At 42.2% G+C, this 22,114-nt stretch overlaps 1 protein-coding gene across 2 annotated transcripts in view; it reads left to right on the forward strand.

The window, feature by feature from the left end:
* Positions 1–22,114, forward strand: part of LOC143935291 (bactericidal permeability-increasing protein-like) — a 61,599-nt gene that overhangs the window by 18,600 nt on the left and 20,885 nt on the right. For both annotated transcript variants that reach the window (XM_077459040.1, XM_077459041.1), the window contains 5 exons: positions 1,034–1,097; positions 4,026–4,089; positions 8,205–8,296; positions 11,152–11,328; positions 21,016–21,075. In XM_077459040.1, the coding sequence (XP_077315166.1) occupies positions 1,034–1,097; positions 4,026–4,089; positions 8,205–8,296; positions 11,152–11,328; positions 21,016–21,075 (457 nt within the window). The remainder of the gene's footprint in view (positions 1–1,033; positions 1,098–4,025; positions 4,090–8,204; positions 8,297–11,151; positions 11,329–21,015; positions 21,076–22,114) is intronic.

Consider the following 22,114-nt stretch of genomic DNA (forward strand, 5'->3'; position numbering starts at 1 on the left):
GGGGGCACGGAGGGGGGAAGAAAGAGGGGTGGAGAGAGGGGGAAGAAAGAAAGGGGGGCAGGGAGGGTGGAAGAAAGGTAGAGGGGGGAGAGGGGGAAGAAAGAGAGAGGGGGCAGGGAGAGAGATAGAGACAAAGAGGGCAGAGAGAGAGGGGGCAAGGAAAAAGAGGGGGGCAGGGTCTGGTCAGTGCTCACTCACTTGGGTGGTTATGGGGCTCACTGGCTCAGTCAGTGGCTTCTCTTTCAATGTGGCTGTCGGCTTCACAGATGGAGCACACAGGCAGGGAGAGAGAGAGGGGGGAAAGAGAAAAGGGGAGAGAGAGAGTGGGAGACAAAGAGAGGGCAGATAGAGAGGGGGCAGAGAGAGAGGGGGGCAGGGAGATTTATAGATATTCTCCAACCTTTCATAAGTTCTAGGCAGCGTGCATCTAATGTGTGTGGGTTTTTTTTATTAAGCATATATTGTGTAAATTTTTTATTGTAATTATTTTTATTATTAGCTTATTATTTAAAATGTATTCCTCAATAGCAGCACAGGCTATAAGACCACTTTTTGTGCAGTGGCGGCTGGTGCTTCATCGGTCCAGGGGAGGGGGGGGGCAGAATACGAACCTCACGGACCCCCAGTACTCTGCCCCCTGAGACCACCATTTTTTGAAGCCTATTAGAGCCAAATTTTTAATCCATTCATCCAACACCCTGTATGTAGATCAGTAGGAGCCCGTGCGCCCCTAATGGATGGGCCACCACTGGATATAACCTTGAAGAAGTAGCAGTGACATCATCAATGTACTGTACATAACTTGTGTAGAAAGCAGAGCTGTGGGAGGGACCCAGCAATCCCACCCACTACAGGCTGCCTGCAGAAAACGACAGGAGGGGGCGGATACAAGACCAGTCACCCTGCACAAGGAGAGAGAGCAGCAACAGTGACTGGTCTTTATTCCAGGAAACTCTGGCAACTCGGGCCATAGAAATAACTAACATATACTGTGCTTTTTACTTTTTGTTTTGTTTTTTCTGTAATATTCTAGCTGGCTTGTTAACCTCTTTGATGACGCCATTTCATCATCCTTAAGGGAAACTATGCAAAATCAGGTATTTATATAATTGCTACTTACAGCCTTTTCTGCTTGTAGGATAAATGGAAGATTATTACCATCATGTATTCCTCCTTCTGTATATGCAGATTTTTTTTTTATATTATTATGAATGAATTTCAAGAGACAGGCTTATTTAATAACCAAACATGCTTTGTGGAAGGTGAAGTAATTCATAAGCCAATAGAAAACTCAAGCAAGCCGGCATTGAGAAAAGTGGAGACAACTATTGCTAACCTCTCCAAGTGAAAATGATAGCTGCCTGGCTGCCATGAATATCCTCTGGCTTCAGTGCTTAATGTGATGTTACCCTGGAACATATATGTAAATAAGGAGCTCCGAGCTGCATGCTTTTTCTACATCAGTGATTCAGAGGGCATTAGAGGCAGAGACAACTAGGCAATTAGCATTTTCAAAAGAAAGTCTTCATTCTGAGCCCCTGTGTTATTCTTCTTTTGGGATGTGGAAGCCCTGAAACTTATGCGGATGCGTTTTAAAGTCATGGGTGGTTTGTGGTCCTAGAGTCTGCTCATCAGTAACTGTGGGGGTCTTTCTGGACCCCCAGAGGAATTTGTTAAAGTTTTGAAAGAATAGGAGCGCCACACCAGCTTGTACAGACTTTTTTTAAATAAATTTTCCAATGCGTTTTGGGGGCTCAGCACTTCCCCTTCTAAGCTCACTAAACTGAAATCAAATAGTCTACCCCCAGGGCCGGTGCTAGACTATTTGGCACCCTAGGACAGACCAGCTACTAGCACCCCCACCCTCCCCCAAACAAAACAAAGGCTCCAAATGCAGCCTGTACAGGAATGCTCCCCCCCTTGCTGTTGTTGGCTCCATGTACAAACTGACTGGGGAGCTGGGAGGAAGTGACGGCTTGTATGGCACCTAATTGGCTCGATACCTCTTCTTCATGGCTTGGGTGAAGTTTGCAGGAGACGGCTTCATCTCCAGCTAACATCATTCAATCCTGCATCGGTATGAGGAACTTTGGGGCCACTTACACAGCCTTAGGCCTGGACCCCCCGAGCCTGACCCCTTTTCACCCCTTTCATTAGGGTCCCCAAAATCCCCCTCCCTTTCATCAGAGTCCCAACAGTTCCCTCTCCTTAAATCAGGGTTCTCAGAGTTCCCCCACCCTTACATCAGTGTTCCCAGAGTTCACCCTTACAACAGAGACCCCACTTTCATTAGGATCTCCAAAGTCTTCCTTTACATTAGAATCCCAAAGCCCCCCCCCTTACATCAGAGTCCCCATAGCTCCCCCTTACATCAGGGTCCCCAGAGTCCCCCAGTTGCGCCCTAGGCAGCAGTTTACCCTAGGCGGCTGCCTAGTATGCTTAAGCCCCATACACACTATCAGATTGTCTGCTGATTTTTTCCTTCAGGTTTACCAAAACCATGTAGTGGAAGGGCCTGCCTGATTGCATACAAATTGAAACTCCTAAGGTTTGACCTCATATTATATGGTTTTGGTAAATCTGAAGGAAAAAATCATCAGAAAATCTGGTAGTGTCTATGGGGCTTTAGTGGTAGCACCGTCTCTGCCTACCCCAAAGTAATATTTTATTTATAGGTGGAGTGTGGTGGGCTGATTCACTCCTGGTCTCCTATATATCTTTAACAGTAAAGCCCCATACACACTATCAGATTTTTGTCTTCAGATTTACCAAAACCATATAATATGAGGTCAAACCCTAGGAGTTTCAATTTGTATGCAATCAGGCAGGCCTTTGTACTACATGGTTTTGGTAAATCTGAAGACAAAAATCAGCAGAAAATCTGATAATGTGTATGGGGCTTTGCTGTTAAAGTAACCAAGATATATAGGAGACCAGGAGTGAATCAGCCCACCACACTCCACCTATAAATAAAAAAAAGTGTGTATGGGGCTTGAGAGCTCCCTGCTATAATTTCTCAACTTGGTTCCTGTCCACCTGGGAGTTTTGGATGTTCTTGTCAACCTTTGTTCCAGTTCCTTTGTTTCCGGTTGTAAACTTGGGATGAGCTTCAGAATCGGCTTGAACATGTCAGAAACCATGAATCAGACTGAGACAGCAGTACAGTTATATCACACTTGATTAATAAAAATAATAATAATGATAATAAAAAGGTAAATAGAGTAAAGGTAGTCAAAACCAGAGTTCAGGAACCGGAACGGATAGTCAGACAAGCCAAAACATCAGGGAGCCAGAGATGAGCGTAGTAGAAACAAGCAAGCAGGATCTGGAGCCAGAAAGAATGTTAGCAAAGCGAGTCTTTAACAGGAACACAATTGAGTGTCTCTAGAGATGTGACCGAAGCAAAAGCAGAGATCATCTGGGCTCAAAGGCTTAAGTAGGCAGGACTGATGAGTAGCATATCATCAACAGGTGAGTCACCTGTTAAAATCACATGCAATTCTAAAGCAGTGCGATTCGAGCCATTAATTCTGTATGGCTCAAATCACACTACATCCGCATTAAAATCGTGCAGGACTCTTTTTTTCGCCTCACCAAAATCAGATCGCTCGGGTGTTCACACCCATGCGATCTATTCTGCAAATCACACTGCGTTTTGCAAACCATCGTTAACTTAACTTACACACCTGCAGTGGATCACATGAACGGGCTGCGATTTTGATGTGGTGCGGAAACAGCATAGAATTTGCTGCAAATTCCATGCCGCCTCAGTGTAAACCGGGCCTAGATGACAGATCCCCTAGTTTGTTGAGAAACACAGGCTGGCAGGGATCTGTCATTTAGCAGCAGGAAGGCTACAATAGTTAATTTACAGATCCCTAGCTGCTGTCTGTAGACAACCTAACCTCTGGATCTACAAATCATCTTGACAAGTCTGTACTTTTTTTCACATCATATTGAGTTATCCATTTTTGCAACAGACTTTACTCTTAATAAATGCAGTGCTAACATATATCTTCTTTTAGATATGTCCACAGGTTATTGATGCAGTAAATAATCGTCTGCAGCCTGTTTTGCAGAGCCTTCCAGGTAGGTAGACTGTCATGTGTAGTCATTGGTATTAAAATGTATGTAAGGTAAAAAAGAAGTAAAAAGTAAGGTAAAAAAAGAAGTACAGAAGTGGTGTTAATGCAGAAAAATACTAATTGATCTTCCAGAAATCCAGTGAACATCTTACTGCCTATATGGGTTGACAACACAGTGCTTTTGCTGCAGTAAAATCCCAGTTGGTGTCAGCCCTGCCTACTGGACTTCTAATCTCTATTTATATCTCTCCTCTGTGCCTCTCTACATACATACTGTATATCGATTCCTGTCCAAGACACACAGAGCAGCTGCCTTGATTTCTAAGGGCCTGCCCATACACTGTGCATAGGGAAAAGACTCCCGGGAGATGTAGTTCTGGGGGAGTGTCTACAGCAGTAAGAACTTACACCCCAGCTTCCCCTGCGAGAATTTTACAAGCCTGATGATGACATCACAGGAAGTAAAAAAAGCTGTTTCTTGCTATAGAAGCTAAGTAAAAGAAAAAGTAATGCTGGGACATGTTTTAAAAGGTAAGAGAGAGGTTTAGGAGTAAAGTTGTATAAGGCCAGTGTTAATTGTGACGTCAAATTTCAATTTAGTTTTAGTCATAGTCTTTTTGACTAAAATGCTATTTTAGTTTTAGTTGTATTTTAGTCTTTGAATTAAAATGCCATTTTGGTTTTAGTCGTATTTTAGTCATCTGAATTGTTTTAGTCATATTTTGGTCGACTAAAAACTCCAGCACATTTTAGTCGACTAAAATCGAATTGGTTTAGTTAAATTTGAATGCGTTATTTCTTTAGAATTGGCAAAACATTATATACTCCTGGAGTAAAAGTCGAATAACATATTATTTATGGTATTAAGGTTTGAACATACAGTGGTTGATTTACTTAAAGCAACTAGACTGTGCACTTTGTAAAGTGGAGTTGCACTCCGCAGGTGCAATTGCTCCAGAGCTTAGTAAATGAGGTGAAGCTTCACTTTGCAAAGAACACCCAATCACATGCAAAGGAAAATTTAAAAAATGGCATGTTTGCTTGCATGTGATTGGATGATGGAAGTCAGCAGAGCTTCTGCTCATTTACTAAGCTCTGGAACAACTGGTCTTGTAGCGTGCAACTGCACTTTGCAAAGTGCACAGTCAATTTGCTTTTAGTAAATCAACCCCATAATATCTATATAAATAAAACCATGGGGTTTATTTACTAAAGGCAAATCCGCTTTGCACTGCAAATGCACTTGAGAGTACACTTGGAAGTAAAGTCGCTGTAGATCCGAGCGGGACATGCAAGGAAAATAAAAAACAGCATTTTAGCTTGCACATGATTGGATAATAAAATCAGCAGAGCTTCCCCTCATTTCAGATCTACCCCTTAGATTTACAAGTGACTGCACTTCCAAGTGCACTTTCAGTGCAAAGTGGAGTTTTCCTTTAGTAAATAACCCCTGATGTTTCATAAACAAACAAAAAAAGAAAAAAAAATACATTAAAAATTAGAAAAAAATCATAAAAATAATTTTTATAACTTACCAGAAATGCCTGTTGCTAGGCATATCATCCTAATCTGCCTCTTCCTCCTCCGCAGAGATCTTCTTTCTTCTCTCCTTGTCGCGCTGTCTTCTGGGTAATGGGTCGCACTGTGTTCCGGGAACTGTATGTGTCCCAGAACACAGCGCGTCCCATTCACAAAGCGCTGCGCGACTCGCGCATGCGCAGTAGGAAACGGGCAGTGAAGCCGCAAGGCTCCACTGCCTGTTTCCCTTAGCGAAAATGGCGGCGCCGGGACTGGAGACTGAGGGACGGGTCAGCCTCGGGCGGCCGACATCGCGGGCGCCCTGGACAGGTAAATGTGCTTATTAAAAGTCAGTAGCTACAGTGTTTGCAGCAGCTGACTTTTAATTTATTTATTTTTTTTAAACCGACCCTCCTCTTTAAGAAAAAAAAAAAAACGAGAAAAGCCTTTTTCTTAATTTTATTTTTCTTTCAGCAGCTTATTAGATGCCCCCTACTTATTCATATGTGGAAGTTCAGTTGCTGAACTTTTATTACCTGTAAGATTACCACTGTGGGGTTATGGGGGGGCGGCAGAGGACTTTGAATTTCAACTCGCCCACCTAAGCTCCCAGCACAAAGAACATTTCTCATTAAAAGAAAAATGACCTCAACTTACCAGTGCCCATGAAATGCAGCATGACCATCTCCATAAATGCAGCCTGAACATTACCATACATACAGTCTGACCATTGCCATAAATGTAGCATGACCATTGCCATAAATGTAGCATGACCATTGCCATAAATACAGCCTGACCATTGCCATAAATGCACCCTGACCATTTCCATAAATGCAGCCTGACCATTTCCATAAATGCAGCCTGACCATTACCATAAATGCAGCATGACCATTGCCATAAATGCAGCCTGACCATTACCATAAATGCAGTCTGACATTTACCATAAATGCAGCCTGACCATTGCCATAAATGCAGCCTGACCATTACCATAAATGCAGCCTGACCATTGCCATAAATGCAGCATGACCATTGCCATAAATGCAGCCTGACCATTACCATAAATACAGCCTGACCATTGCCATAAATGCAGCATGACCATTACCATAAATGCAGTCTGACATTTACCATAAATGCAGCCTGACCATTACCATAAATGCAGCCTGACCATTGCCATAAATGCAGCATGACCATTGCCATAAATGCACCCTGACCTTTTCCATAAGTGCAGCATGACCATTACCATAAATGCAGCCTGACCATTGCCATAAATGCACCTTGACCATTGCCATAAATGCACCCTGACCATTTCCAGGAATGCAGCCTGACCATTTCCATAAATGCAGCCTGACCATTACCATAAATGCAGCCTGACCATTACCATAAATGCAGCCTGACCATTACCATAAATGCAGCCTGACCATTACCATAAATGCAGCATGACCATTGCCATAAATGTAACATTACCATTACCATAAATGCAGCCTGACCATTGCACCTAAATACAGACTGACCTCATGTCATTCCATCCTCCTGACTGAAGACAGAGCAGCCTGAGTGGCCCGAATGCTCTGTCTTCTTTCTCAGCAACAATGTCAGGCCCAGCCGGGAGATCACCCGGTGCTCACAGGGGCTTCAGATGTCTGTCCTCCCTCTCCTGCTTCTCTTCTGGCGGTACCGGTGTTCTGGCAGATAGTGTCCGGCCATTATATAGTGTCCGCCCCGTACTGCGCATGCACAGTACAGAGCAGACGAAGCTTCGGAAAATCTCCGAAGCTGAACGGCGCCTGTGCCATGAGTGGAGGTGGTAGCCCCACCATTCAAGCGGACATAGGATTGTGAATATTAGAGGGCCCCTCGCGGGCGAGCTTCGCTCGCCATGCTTCGGGCTCGGCCTCGCTATGCTCGGCTCTTTTATATTCCTACTCTATGTCCACTTGGATGGTGGGGATAGAACCTGGACTCACAGCGCAGGCGCCGTTCATCCTCGGCAATTTTCGGAATCCGTGTTGCTGTGTACTGCGCATGCGCAGTACACAGCAGACACTAACGGATGGGGGACCTTATATGATAGGACACTGGCGGTGGGCAGTGCCAGCAGCAGACTGGGGGGGGGGGGGGTGCCTAGAATACATTCACTCCATAAGACACAGAGACATTTTCCCCCCATATTTCTGGGGGGAAAAGTGCGTCTTATGGTGCGGAAAATACGGTAAGTGTAATAGATCAAAGATAGTGGCAAATGAAAAATCCTTTTATTTTTGTATATTTATTACAGGTACCTATATAGAGCTGCCAATTTATGCAGAGCTTTAAATATATATTGTACATTCACTTCAGCCAATTAGCCTACCAGCATGTTTTAAGAGTGTGGGAGGAAACCGGAGTACTCAGAGGAAACTCACACAGGCACAGGGAGGACATACAAACTCTACCTGGGTAGTGACGTTGTTGGTATTCGAACCAACGACCCTAGTGCTGCTAGGGGGAAGCGCTAACCATTTCGCTTTTAGGGGTCCGAAGACTTTATTGTTCAACTAGATATTTTTCTTCTGATATTTCAGATGTATCTCAAAATTACATGGAAAACATTTTTATTTTTAGTTTCAGTGAAACTCGATGATGTGGCAGCTATTGATTACTCACTGACGGGGCCTCCAACTGTGACGCCTGGAAATTTGGATGTACACATGAAGGTACAGTGTTAGTTGACCCTGGTGTTTTTCTAATCCCATCTGAGATTGGCTCATATTGAGGTACAGATAAGCAAATATCTTCCCGGGAACGCTAGACAGAACCCCCCCTGAGATTCCCCTACTGGCTTGAAGTTGAAAGGCTCTTTAACCCATTCCTGCCTCGACTTAGATCAGTTGCCTTGACACATTGGAATACTATAGACATGGGGACCCCCAAGGTATCTACTGCACAGAATTACTGCACCTCACCAACCTTAACCAATTAAGGACCTCTTTTTGATATTTGTTGTTTACAAGATTTTTTTTTTGCTAGAAAATTACTTAGAACCCCGAAACATTATACATTTTTTTCTTACACCGTAGAGAATAAAATGGCGGTCGTTGCAATACTTTCAGTCACACTGTATAATACATTTGAATTAAAAAATAAGACAACAGTAAAGTTAGACCATTTTTTTTTTATATTGTGAAAGATAATGTTATACTAAGAAATTTGATACCCAATATGTCACGCTTCAAAATTGGGCCCGCTTGTGGAATGGCGACAAACTTTTACCCTTTAAAAATCTCTATAGGCGAAGTTTAAAAAATTCTACAGGTTGCATTTTTTAAGTTACAGAGGAGATCTAGAGCTAGAATTGTTGCTCTCGCTCTACCGATTGTGGCGATACCTCACATGTGTGGTTTGAACACCGTTTTCATATGCAGACGCTACTCAAGTATTCACTTCTGCACAAGAGCTTGGTGGGATGGGGTGCGTTTAAAATCTTTTTTCTTTTTTCTTATTTATTTTACCTTTTATATTTTACTTTTACACTATTCTTGTAACAACAGCCATTATTTCCTAGGATGTCTGCTAAAAAAAGAAAAAAAAAAATATATATAGATATATAGATATATACACATATATATATGTGTATATATCTATATATATATATATATATATATATATATATCTATATATATATATATATATAGATATATATATATATATATCTCATGTCTGGAGGTTCTGAGCAATTTTCAAGCAAATAAATGATGATCTTTACATGTAGGAGAGGAGTGCTAGAATAGGCCTGATATGGAAGTGGTTAAATAGGATTAATTTGAATTTGAGTAGAATAAGATAGATTAGAATAGGAAGATGGTTCTATTCTATTCTATTGTGTTGTTTTTTTTCTATACTGTGTTCTGTTATTTTTCTATTCTATTCTAATCTATCCTTTTCTATTCTTTTTAAATTCAAATTGATTCTATTTGAATTAATGGAAATGGTTATATTATTTCTTATCTATTTTATTTGTTTTTTAATTCTATTATTTTTCTATTTGTTTATTCTATTCTATTCCATTCTGTTCTTTTTTTTTATTTTATATTTTATTTTGTTCTGTTTTACTCTATTATATTATATTTTTTATTTTCTGTTATAATATTATCTATTCTATTCTTTTTTGTTCTATTCTATTCGTTTATTTTCTATTCTATTTTATTATTTTTGGAAATTGGAAAACTATTTGAATTTGAATACTTTTAGCATTTGAATTTGAAAATGTATCGAATTCGAAAACTATTCGGATCGATATGAATTTGAATTCAAATTGATTTGAATACGAATAAACAAAACATAAATATATTTCAAAAAAATAATAGGACAAAGTGGGACTCTAATTGTGCCTCAGAGCAGTGCAAAAAAATTGAAAGATAATATAATTATACAAAAATAAACACATTTTTATTTTCTAAAAAACAAAATTTAAGTCATAATAAATATATAATATATATATATATATATATATATATATATATATATATATATATATATATATATATATATATATATATAATGACTATGTTTATATATTTAATATCTTTTAATGTGGTATAGGAATCTTATCAATATTTCTTGTAATGTTTATATTTTCTGATATAAGTGTATGTAAAGACAAATAGATTAACATATCTATGTTGATTGCATCATTATGTATTAATTATATATGGTACATTCCTCAACACTATTTGTAGAGTGTGCTATCCTCAAGGCCCTGACAATGCGTAGGTAATTTTCTGTATAACCTGTTTAACCAGCTGGGAACTAGCACATCCCTGAACCACTCAAATTGAATCATTAAGACTGTAATATATCTTACATTTTGTTTTCTAGAAAATAAAAATGTGTTTATAATTTCTATAATTATATTGTATTTAAATTTTTTGTACTCCTCTGAGGCACAATTAGATTCCCACTTTGTTCTCTTATTTTTTTTAAATATATTTACATAAATCTTTTCGGATGGTGCCTCTGTAGGAATATTGGTGTTCCACGCCCACCCCACCCCTACATGAATAAACAAAACTAATTTAGAAAATGAATTAGACGGATTAAATAAATTTAACTAAAGGAATTTATGCAAATAACAAATCGAAACGAAACAAATTTTTCCATTCTGCACATGTCTAATTGAGAGAGGGCTGATGTCACTGAGTGGAGACTGGTCCAGTGGATACAAGTTCTGGCCATCCACAGTCCGGCCTGCATAACTCCACCCCCTTTGTTGCTTGTCTGTGCTTGTCTGATGCCCCAGAGGACGTTAATTCTAACGAAACACGGCGGGTGGAGTCCATGTCCGTGAAGTACCATGCACGCCAATCCTGTATACTGGTTTATTGACTTCTGGGATGCGAATTGGATGCGGGAAAACTGCATCCAATTTGTATAAGAGTGAACCCAGCCTAACTGTTTTTCCAAGATGGGATTTAAATGTATCCTTTGTAAGGAGCATATGAGAATGTACATTAATTGTCTTTTTGCAGGTGTCTTTGTCACTAACAAACTTGTTCAAAATTTATATCCACAGGGTGAAGTTTTTGAAATTGCACACCGTGCCACGCCACCATTTTCACCACCACCATTGTCTCTACCAGATGACCACAACCTGATGGTCTACTTTGCTGTCTCAGATTACTTATTTAATACAGCTGGGTATGTCTATCAGTCAGCTGGAAAGCTTGTCTTCAATGTGACTGATGACATGGTAAGAAAGCTAACTATAAAAATACCGCATTCATCATTTAATAAGAAAGAAAAAGAGCAGTGATGTTGTGTAATAGGATAGTAAAGTCAGTAATGCTTTCACTAGAAAATACAAGTGTTGAAAAATGTTGGACTTTTAGGCAAAGGTAATTTTAAACAATTTTATTTCTAAAAACAAACAGATTTTCAATGCCTCAGACCTTAATATTTCACTGTCTATTATGTTGTAAATACATCACATTTTACATATATTCCCATATGCATCCAACATAGGGACATTAATAAAAAAGGACCATCAATACAAAAAAATACAATTTATACAGACAGTGTATCAAGGGCGAATCAGCTCAGAGGTGCTCTACATGTTACATGTTCACTATAATGCTTCATCAGGAGCTTATGCTTTTTTGTTCCCTATGGATAGCCAGATAGAGAGAAAAGGCGTCTCTACAAAGGTAAAGCAGTAGTGTAGCCCATATATCGTATAAAAAGGCACAAAAGGAAACGAAGGCTCCAAAAATATAAAGCAAGGAAGGGAAAAAGGTTGTTTCCTAATAGCTTTCAATTTAGCCTTGGGAGAGAAGGGGAGAAGAGAGCCACCCTCAGTACCTCCGTAGCCAACACCGGGGCTGCTGTGAAGTCAGTAATGTCGCGTACACGTGATCGGACTATCCAGCCGGACAATTCAAGCCGGACAATTTGAGCGTGTTTTCTTCCCAAAAGTCCGGCGGACTTTGAAAGAAGACTTGACTCAAAATTGTCCGGCAGATTCGCCTTTCCGGCGGACAATATGCTCGTCTGTGTGCTAGTCCGCCAGACTTTCCAAATGAACGGATTTGCCCACACACGGACTAAAGTCCATTCATTTTGAGCGTGATTTCAGGTACGACGGGACTAGAGAAGGAAGTCAATATCACCGCCTCCATCGGCGCAGCAACTTATATAGGCATAATGTCACAACCCCGGGGGATGTCACAGTCCCGCGGGCTCCTGGATTCCGATAAGCCCCCCGCCCGCAGACCCCAACAACCAACAGCCAGGGTTGTCGGGAAGAGGCCCATGTCCTCGTCAACATGGGGACAAGGTGCTTTGGGGTGGGGGGGCCGCAGGGTTCCCCTTCCCCATAGCACCCACCCCCCCATGTTGAGGGCATGCGGCCTGGTACGGTTCAGGAGGGGGGGCGCTCACTCGTCCTCACCCCCTTTACTGACCAGCTGGGCTGCGTGGTCAGATAAGGGCCTGGTATTGGCTTTGGGGGGACCCCCACTCTGTTTTGGCGTAGGGGTTACCCTTAAAACCCATACCAGGCGACGGGGCTCTCAAGGTGTTAATCTCGCCAATGGAGGCGGCGACATTGACATCCTTCTCTAGTCTCGTTGTAACTGAAGTCACGTTCAAAATGAATGGACTTTAGTCCATGTGTTGGCAAGTCTGTTCATTTGGAAAGTCCTGCGGATTGTCCGCGGGACCTAGTCCGTTCGAAAAGTCCGTTCATATGTGGTCGTGTGTGGGCAAGTCCGCTCATTCGGAAAGTCTGGCGGACCTCTGCTGAAAAGTCCGGCGGAGCCTCCGCTGGAAAGTCTGGCGGATTGTCCGTCGGACTAAGTCCACTGCATAGTCCGATCGTGTGTACGTGGCATAAGAGTATTTTATGCCTGAAAAAAAAAAAACATTCTGATATCTGGAAAGTGTATTATTTCATCATGCTTTCAGTAATTACTTGGATCATGGAAAAACATCATGATCTTAAGGCCTGATTCACACCTGATTCACAATTTGCATGTTGCAGGTGCATTTTGAGTTTTTTAACCACCTTCAGACCGGACCATTTTGCTGGTAAATGACCAGAGGTCTTTTTACAATTTGGCACTGCGCTGCTTTAACTGGTAATTGCGCGGTCATGCAATGTTGTACCCAAACAAAATTTGCGTCCTTTTCTTCCCACAAATAGAGCTTTCTTTTGATGGTATTTGATTGCCTCTGCGATTTTTATTTTTTGCGATATAAAGGTAAAATACCGCAAATTTTGAAAAAAAATGATATTTTCTACTTTTTGTTATTAGAAAAATCCAATAAACTCAATTTTAGTCATACATTTAGGCCAAAATGTATTCAGCCACATGTCTTTGGTAAAAAAAAAGTCAATAATTGTATATTTATTGGTTTGCGCAAAAGTTGTCACATCTACAAACTAAGGTACATTTTCTGGAATTTACGCAGCTTTTAGTTTACGACTGCCTATCTCATTTCTTGAGGTGCTAAAATGGCAGGGCAGTACAAAACCCCCCCAAATGACCCCATTTTGGAAAGTAGACACCCTAAGGAAATTGATAAGTGGCATGTTGAGCCCATTGAATATTTTATTTTTTTGCCTCAAGCGATTGAATAATGACAAAAAAAATTTTTTTTTTTTTTTTACACAAAGTTGTCACTAAATGATATATTGCTCACACATGCTATGGGCATATGTGAAATGACACCCCAAAATAAATTCTGCTGCTTCTCCTGAGTACGGAGATACCCCATATGTGGGACTTTTTGGGAGCCTAGCCGCGTACGGGGCCCCGAAAGCCAAGAACCGCCTTCAGGTTTTCTAAGGGCGTAAATATTTGACTTCACTCCTCACTACCTATTACAGTTTTGAAGGCCAAGATGGCACAAAACCCCCACAAATGACCCCATTTTAGAAAGTAGACACCCCAAGCTATTCGCTGAGAGGCATTTTGAGTCCATGGAATATTTTATATTTTGCCACAAGTTGCGGGAAAATTACAAACTTTAATTTTTTTTTATTTTTTTTTCACAAAGTTGTCACTAAATGATATATTGCTCACACTTGCTATGGGCATATGTGAAATGATACCCCAAAATAAATTCTACTGCTTCTCCTGAGTACGGGGATACCACATATGTGGGACTTTTTGGGAGTCTAGCCGCGTACGGCGCCCCGAAAGCCAAGAACCGCCTTCAGGTTTTCTAAGGGCGTAAATATTTGACTTCACTCCTCACTACCTATTACAGTTTTGAAGGCCATAAAATGCCAAGATGGCACAAAACCCCCACAAATGACCCCATTTTAGAAAGTAGACACCCCAAGCTATTTGCTGAGAGGCATGTTGAGTCCATGGAATATTTTATATTTTGCCACAAGTTGCGGGAAAATTACAAACTTTTTTTTTTTTTCACAAAGTTGTCACTAAATGATATATTGCTCACGCATGCCATGGGCATATGTGAAATGACACCCCAAAATAAATTCTGCTGCTTCTCCTGAGTACGGGGATACCACATATGTGGGACTTTTTGGGAGCCTAGCCGCGTACGGGGCCCCGAAAACCAAGCACCACCTTCAGGCTTTCTAAGGGCGTTACAGTTTTGAAGGCCATAAAATGCCAAGATGGCACAAACCCCCCCCAAATGACCCCATTTTGGAAAGTAGACACCCCTAAATTTAGGGGTACACTAGTGAGACTAGGTAATAAATGGCGGGTGCCCTGAAACTATAAAAAAAATAACTAACCAACCAGCGTCACCTGTAACAGTTATATGGTGATCACTGGTGAAAGGGTTAACTAGGGGGCAATCAGGGGGCTTTATGCGGTAGTATATGGGGGTCCCTGGCGCTATAAAAAGCTGCGGCGAACCTAAATACCTACCTGCCTAACTAGCGTCACCTGTGACACTAATACAGTGATCAGAAAAATGATCGCTTATTAGGCTGGGTTCACACTGGAGCGATGCGGGAACGCCACGAATCCGCGGCGGGTTCCCGCATCACATGCCTCCCGGCGGCAGTTCACACTGCCCTATGCGAACTGCTGGGAGTGTCAGTGAAATGTTAATGACACCCCCAGATCAGTTCGCATATCGCAGTGCGATCTGCAAACTCGGATCGCATGGTGTGAACACAGATGCGATCCGATTCTGCTGCGGACCAAAAAAAGGGTCCCGTGCGAGTTTGCGGCGGGTGCGACACGAATTCAGCCATACTATCTGTATGGCTGAACTCGAATCGCACAGAGATCGGATGTGATTTGCACTGCAGTGCGGTGCGAATCACATTCGTTCTCATAAACCGCTGCAATGTGAACCCAGCCTTAGTGACACTGGCGATGGGGGGTGATCACGGGGTTAAACCTTTATTGGGGGGGTTAGGGGGGTACCTTAGAACTAAAGGGGGCTAACCCTAACTGCCCTAACAGTTATTACAGTCACAAATGACACCCGCCGGGTGATCAGGGGGTTAAACCTTTATTAGGTAATAAATGGCGGGTGCCCTGAAACTATAAAAAAAATAACTAACCAACCAGCGTCACCTGTAACAGTTATATGGTGATCACTGGTGAAAGGGTTAACTAGGGGGCAATCAGGGGGCTTTATGCGGTAGTATATGGGGGTCCCTGGCGCTATAAAAAGCTGCGGCGAACCTAAATACCTACCTGCCTAACTAGCGTCACCTGTGACACTAATACAGCGATCAGAAAAACTATCGCTTATTAGGCTGGGTTCACACTGGAGCGATGCGGGAACACCATGAATCCGCGGTGGGTTCTCGCATCGCATGCCTCCCGGCGGCAGTTCACACTGCCCTATGCGAACTGCTGGGAGTGTCAGTGAAATGCTAATGACACCCCCAGATCAGTTCGCATATCGCAGTGCGATCTGCAAACTCGGATCGCATGGTGTGAACACCCATGCAATCCGATTCTGCTGCGGGCCAAAATAAGGGTCCCGTGCGAATTTGCGGCGGGTGCGACACGAATTCAGCCATACTATCTGTATGGCTGAACTCGAATCGCACAGAGATCGCATGTGATTTGCACTGCAGTGCGGTGCGAATCACATTCGTTCTCATAAACCGCTGCAATGTGAACCCAGCCTTAGTGACACTGGCGACGGGGGGTGATCACGGGGTTAAACCTTTATTGGGGGGGTTAGGGGGGCACATTAGAACTAAAGGGGGCTAACCCTAACTGCCCTAACAGTTATTACAGTCACAAATGACACCAATGCAAAAAAAAAAAAAAAAGCAATTGGTGTCACTGTGACTGGGGGGGCAGGGGTAATTGGGGGGTGATCGGGGGGTAAAGGGGGGGTGTGAGTGTGCCTGGCATGTTCTACTGTATGTGGGGTGTGTTGGTGCAACTCACCGAACCTCTCTCCTCGGTGCCGGAACGAAAAATACCGACACGGAGGAGAGAATACATCACTTCCTCTCCTGTGTTTACATTACAGGAGAGGAAATGATGTCACCGGACATTTTCATTCGCCGGGAGCGATCGCGAGGGGGTGGCCATGAATGAATGGCCGTCCCCTCGTCCGGGATCACTCCCGAACGAATACCGACCGCCGCAGGCACCGGGCGGGGGCCCGATCGGGCCCCCGACCGGCGGGCAGGCAAGGACGTACATGTAAGCCCTTATGCCTGCCCGTGCCATTCTGCCGACGTACATCGGCGTGCGGCGGTCGGCAAGTGGTTAATACACGCTTTTGATCCATTAAAGTCTATGGAACCAAAAACCAGAAAAAAGTCCCTGGCCCTTTCCATAAAATGCATAGATGTGAACTACATCAATAGGAAGCCATGTTAAATGGACAGTAGTGTATTCCTGCAAAACTGAAAACCCACAAAAAAATACATAGGTGTGAACCAGGCCTAGAACATTACTCATAGCTATTGTTAAATAAATAAATAGGCAGCCATATTTGTTTGACATGTTTAAACCACAATAGCAACTTTTTTTCTTAATTGTTTTTATGAAGCGAGACAGCATAAAAAAAAGATTGTGTAATATTGACCCAAACTATTACAGTAAAACCTTGGATTGTGAGCATAATTCATTCCGGGAACATGCTTGTAATCGAAAGCACTTGTATATCAAAACGAATTTCCCCATAAGAAATAATGGAAACTCAAATGATTCGTTCCACAACCATTTATTCATCAGCCCTTCAGTTTATAGTCCATATAAAAAGATTATAGCAATGTGATAGGTTGTGTAACCATAAAATGTCCGCCCACAAATGGAAGCCTCCACAAGGGAATTAGAAGCAAAATCCAGCAGGAGCTACAGAGTATAAAAGTAAAGAGAGGAGCCTCTATATGTAGCAATATGGTTACATTTAATGAAGGTACAACATTTAGCAACTCACATGGTTAATGATTAAAAGAGGCACATCTAAGATCGCAGGCATCCGGGGTAAAGCTGTCTGCAATCGTGACCGGGAAGACTACCCTGCAGTAGAGCGATCTGAAAGCGAGACTTGAACAGCTTGTGGAGCGCAGCGTGGAAGGGGCGCCATCAGTGGCGGTGCAGAGAATTGTCTATGTTGACATCTTTACCCCGGATGCCTTACATATATAGATGTGCCTGTTTAAATCATCAATATGAGAGTTTCTAAATGTTGTACCCTTATTAACTTATTCAGATCCGAGCTGTAGCCGAACAACGTCTACAGCACAGATATGCTTTGCTGGGAGGTCGTCTATTGGCGTCCTCCCCTATGAACGCTGGCCACGCCCCCCCCCCGAAGGGGCACGCTGTGATCACCCGAGTTAATGAGACTCGGGTGATCACAGATTGGAGTATTGGATCCCGACGCCTTACCACGTGATCAGCTGTCAGCCAATGACAGCTGATCACATGATGTAAACAGAAGAGTGAGGAGAAAAAAAAGCAGACCACCGGCTTCTGTTGAAGGGACATCGGTCTCAAAAGAGGAAGAGGTGAAGCCGCCTCAAATGTGCCCACCAGTACCGCCTGCAAGTGCCACAAATCAGTGCCCACCAATCTCTGCCCACCAGTACCCAAGTGGCAGCAATCGGTGCCACCTATCAATGCCCTTGAGTGCCACCTATCAATGTCCACCAGTGGTGCCAATCAGCTCCTCATCAGTGCTACCAAGCAGTGTTTCCTATCAATGTCACCTACCAGTGACGATCAGTGCCCATCACTGCCACCCATCAGTGCCCATCAGTGCTAGCTATCAGTGCCACCTATTAGTGTCCTTCAGTGCCACCTATCAATGCCCATTAGTGCCGCCCATCAATGCCACGCATCAGTGCCACCTATCAGTGCCCATCAGTGCCATCTCATCAGTTCCCACCAGTGGCGCCTATTAGTGCCCATCAGTGCCGCTCTAACAGTGCCCATCAATGTCGCCTCTCAGTGCCCATTAATGCAGCCTATTGGTGCTCATCAGTGCAGTCTATCAGTGCCTATCAATGCCCATCAGTGTAGCCTCATGAGTGTACATCAATGAAGGAGAAAAATTACCTGTTTTTCAAAATTTATTAAAAAATATAAAACGGTTTTATATTTATTTGTTTCTGGTCTTTTTTAATTTGTTTAACAAAAAATAAAAAATCCAGAGGAGATCAAATACCATCAAAAGAAAGCTATATTTGTGGGGGAAAATGCTAAAAAAATAAAATTTAGGTACAGTGTTGTATGACCGCGCAATTGTCATTCAGAATGTGACAGCGCTAAAAGCTGAAAATTGGTCTGGGCAGGAGGGGGGGGGGAGGGTTAGGTACCCAGTAAGCAAATGGTTAAATGTAACTGTGTTGCTACACTTAGAGGCGTATCTCTTCTCTTTTATATTCAGTTGTGATATGACGCTACTTGTATATCAAGTCAAAATTTATTTAAAAATGTTGCTCGTCTTGCAAAACGCTCTCAAACCAAGGTTTTAGGCTGGATTCACACTGATGCATTTTTTGTGCTTTTTGCATTTTTTTCAGATTTGCACTACAGAATGTGTTCCATAGGAAACCATGTTAAATGGACTGTAGTACAAATCTGCAAAATGCAAAAAGCATTAAAAATGCATAGGTGTGAATCAGGCCTTAAGCCCCGTACACACTATCAGATTGTCTGCTGAGTTTCCCCTTCAGATTTACCAAAACCATGTAGTACAAGGGCCTGCCTGATTGCATACACATTGAAACTCCTAAGGTCTGACCTCATATTATATGGTTTTGGTAAATCTGAAGGAAAAACTCAGCAGACAATCTGATAGTGTGCATGGGGCTTTAGTGTACCTAGCAGTTTCAGCTGCTGCAGTAGTAAGTAGTCTGCTGAATATCCAGACCATAAAAAGCAGTCTGGATGTAAGAAGTCCCATGTCCCCCTGCATAGTCATGAGGCTGGATTCACACTTATGCATTTTTGCAGATTTGGACTACAGTCCATTTAACATGGTTTCCTATGGAACACGTTCTGTTGAGCAAATCTGAAAAAAATGCAAAAAGCACAAAAAAAACACAGGTGTGAATCCAGCCTAACTGCTGTGCGCCAATCGACTACAATCATATTCTCTGAGCAGAGCGCTGTGCAGAGGGGTGTCAGATTAGGACTCCCACATTCCATTGGTCCATGTATCTAGAATACTATAAGGGGAGAGCTGCAAAGCATTAGTTGGCAGCATGATTGCAATAAAAAAAAAAAATATATAAAAAAAAAAGCATGCAATGATCTTTTTAATTAACTTAATTTCATAAGTACATTACAAAAATAAAGTTTCAGCTAGGTTTAAGCCCTTGTAAATTAACCACTTCAGCCCCGGAAGAATTTACCCCCTTCCTGACCAGAGCACTTTTTTTCGTGCGACGTGGCTCCCAAACAAAATTGACATCCTCTTTTTCCCACAGTAGAGGTTTCTTTTGGTGGTATTTGATCAACTCTGCGGTTTTTATTTTTTGAGCTATAAACAAAAAAATAGCCACAATTTTGAAAAAAACACATTATTTTTTACTTTTTGCTATAATAAATATCCCCAAAAAATATTAAAAAAAAACAATTTTTTCCTCAGTTTAGTCCAATACTTATTCTTCTACATATTTGGTTAAAAAAAATTGGAATAAGCATTTATTGATTGGTTTATAGCATCTACAAAATAGGGGATAGATTTATGGCGTTTTTATAGATTTTTTTTTTTTTTTTACTAGTAATGACGGTGATTATTTTTATCGTGACTGCAACATTATGGCGGACACATCGGACAATTTTGACACATTTTTGGGACCATTGCCATTAATACACAATCAATGCTAAAAAATTCCATTTACTAGTGTAAAAATGTCACTGGCAGTGAAGGAGTTAACCACTAGGTGGCGATAAAGGGGTTAAGTGTGTCCTAGGGAGTGATGCTAACTGTGGGGGGGGGAGCTTTGTGTGACACATCATTGATCACCGCTCCTGATTATAGGGAGAAGCTGATCAGTGACAGTGTCATTAGGCAGAACAGGGAAATGCTTGTTTACATTAGCATCTTCCCGTTCTTCTTCACCGTGAGACGATCGCGGGTATCCCCTTGGACATCAAGTCCACGGGACCCGCGATCACAGTCACGGAGCTCCCGGCGGGCGTGCCCGCAAGCTGCCTCTTAAAGGGTGATGTACATGTATGTTAATCTGCCTGTACGTGCCCTTCTGCCACAGTATATCTGCATGAGGCAGTCGGAAAGCGCTTAACAAAGAATATTTGCTAAAAATGGGTGGATTACCATTCATAAAGATAGAGAACAAACATAAACAAAATATTTGTTTTAAAAATAAAAGAAAAGGCATCTCAACTTATATTTGTAATTGCAAGAATAGGCTAAATCCACTTAAAGCGGAATTCCTGGAATTAGATCAATTTTACCCTTGCAGTTGACTCATGGGCTATTTCTTCATATACTGTAGGTTCCAAAAGGTTCTCCAATGAGACTGAATACCTCAACTTTTGGGATATTAATACCACAGGTAAAGTATGATAACTTAATTTGGGGCATAGCAGAATATTAACTCCTTGTGATGGTAACAAAAATGTGTAATTTATTTGGTTACATGTTGGGAACTGTCAGTGGCCGTTTCTGTTAACTTAAAGCGGAGTTCCAGACAAAATATGACTTATAAAAATACCCCTAGAATACTCATCCCTTGTGCAATGTAACAAAGGCATGCTGTAAACTATGGCCAGTTTTCTATCTGTGCAGCGTTGTTTTCTTACTCTGAAGTTTCTGCACAGCACGGCCATCTCCAGTGTAGGCATCTGAAGCCTTGGCTACCCAACATGCACCTGCTGATCTCACGCATGTACAGTGCGGTGCAATTTTGGTCAGCTTGGCATGGCACAGCTGACCAAGATTTTCCATAGATGCCAATGTTAAATGTTACTGGAGCCGTGCCATGCCAAGCTGGCCAAGAATTTCCATAAACGCCATGCCAAGCTGACCAAGATCTCCCAATCTCGCCAATGCAAAACCGGAAATGTCTCACAGTGCCATGGCCCGCTAGAGGAGGAAGTGAAATTAGATATAGGCATAAATCAGGTAAGGGAACAGAAAAAAAAAAAAATTGCCAATTAATTTTAAGGATGCACATTAGTGCTGCATGGTGAGTTAAAAATATGGGTGGAACTCCACTTTAAGGTTCACAGTTGCGTCTGTTCTGCCATTCTACTGATCAGAGCTTGTAACTCTTAATCCCATTTCTCATGAGCAGTCCAATCCTCTGTTTTTCAGGCGGACCCGTTCGGACCCTTCATTTTCCTTTATGGAGCGGCGGATGTAAATAGACTTGTGTCCATTTACACCCGCCAACCTCAAATCTGATCTGCCAAACCAAACAGAAGAGGATCTGTTCCCACTCACCTGGCCGAATCAGAGCAGTCGGGTATAAACGAACAGCTAGCCCATTTGCAATTGCAAATAGAGACAAAGGGGCTGTGTTCATGTCTAGTCTGCATAAGCGGAGCAGATGCGAACGTGTCATCCGTCCCTCCAATGAGCTCAGCAGGGGA

This window comes from Lithobates pipiens, unplaced genomic scaffold (assembly GCF_037356315.1).
Source record: "Lithobates pipiens isolate NorthernLeopardFrog02 unplaced genomic scaffold, aLitPip1_a1.2 Scaffold_28, whole genome shotgun sequence".
In the NCBI taxonomy this organism is placed as follows: domain Eukaryota; kingdom Metazoa; phylum Chordata; class Amphibia; order Anura; family Ranidae; genus Lithobates; species Lithobates pipiens.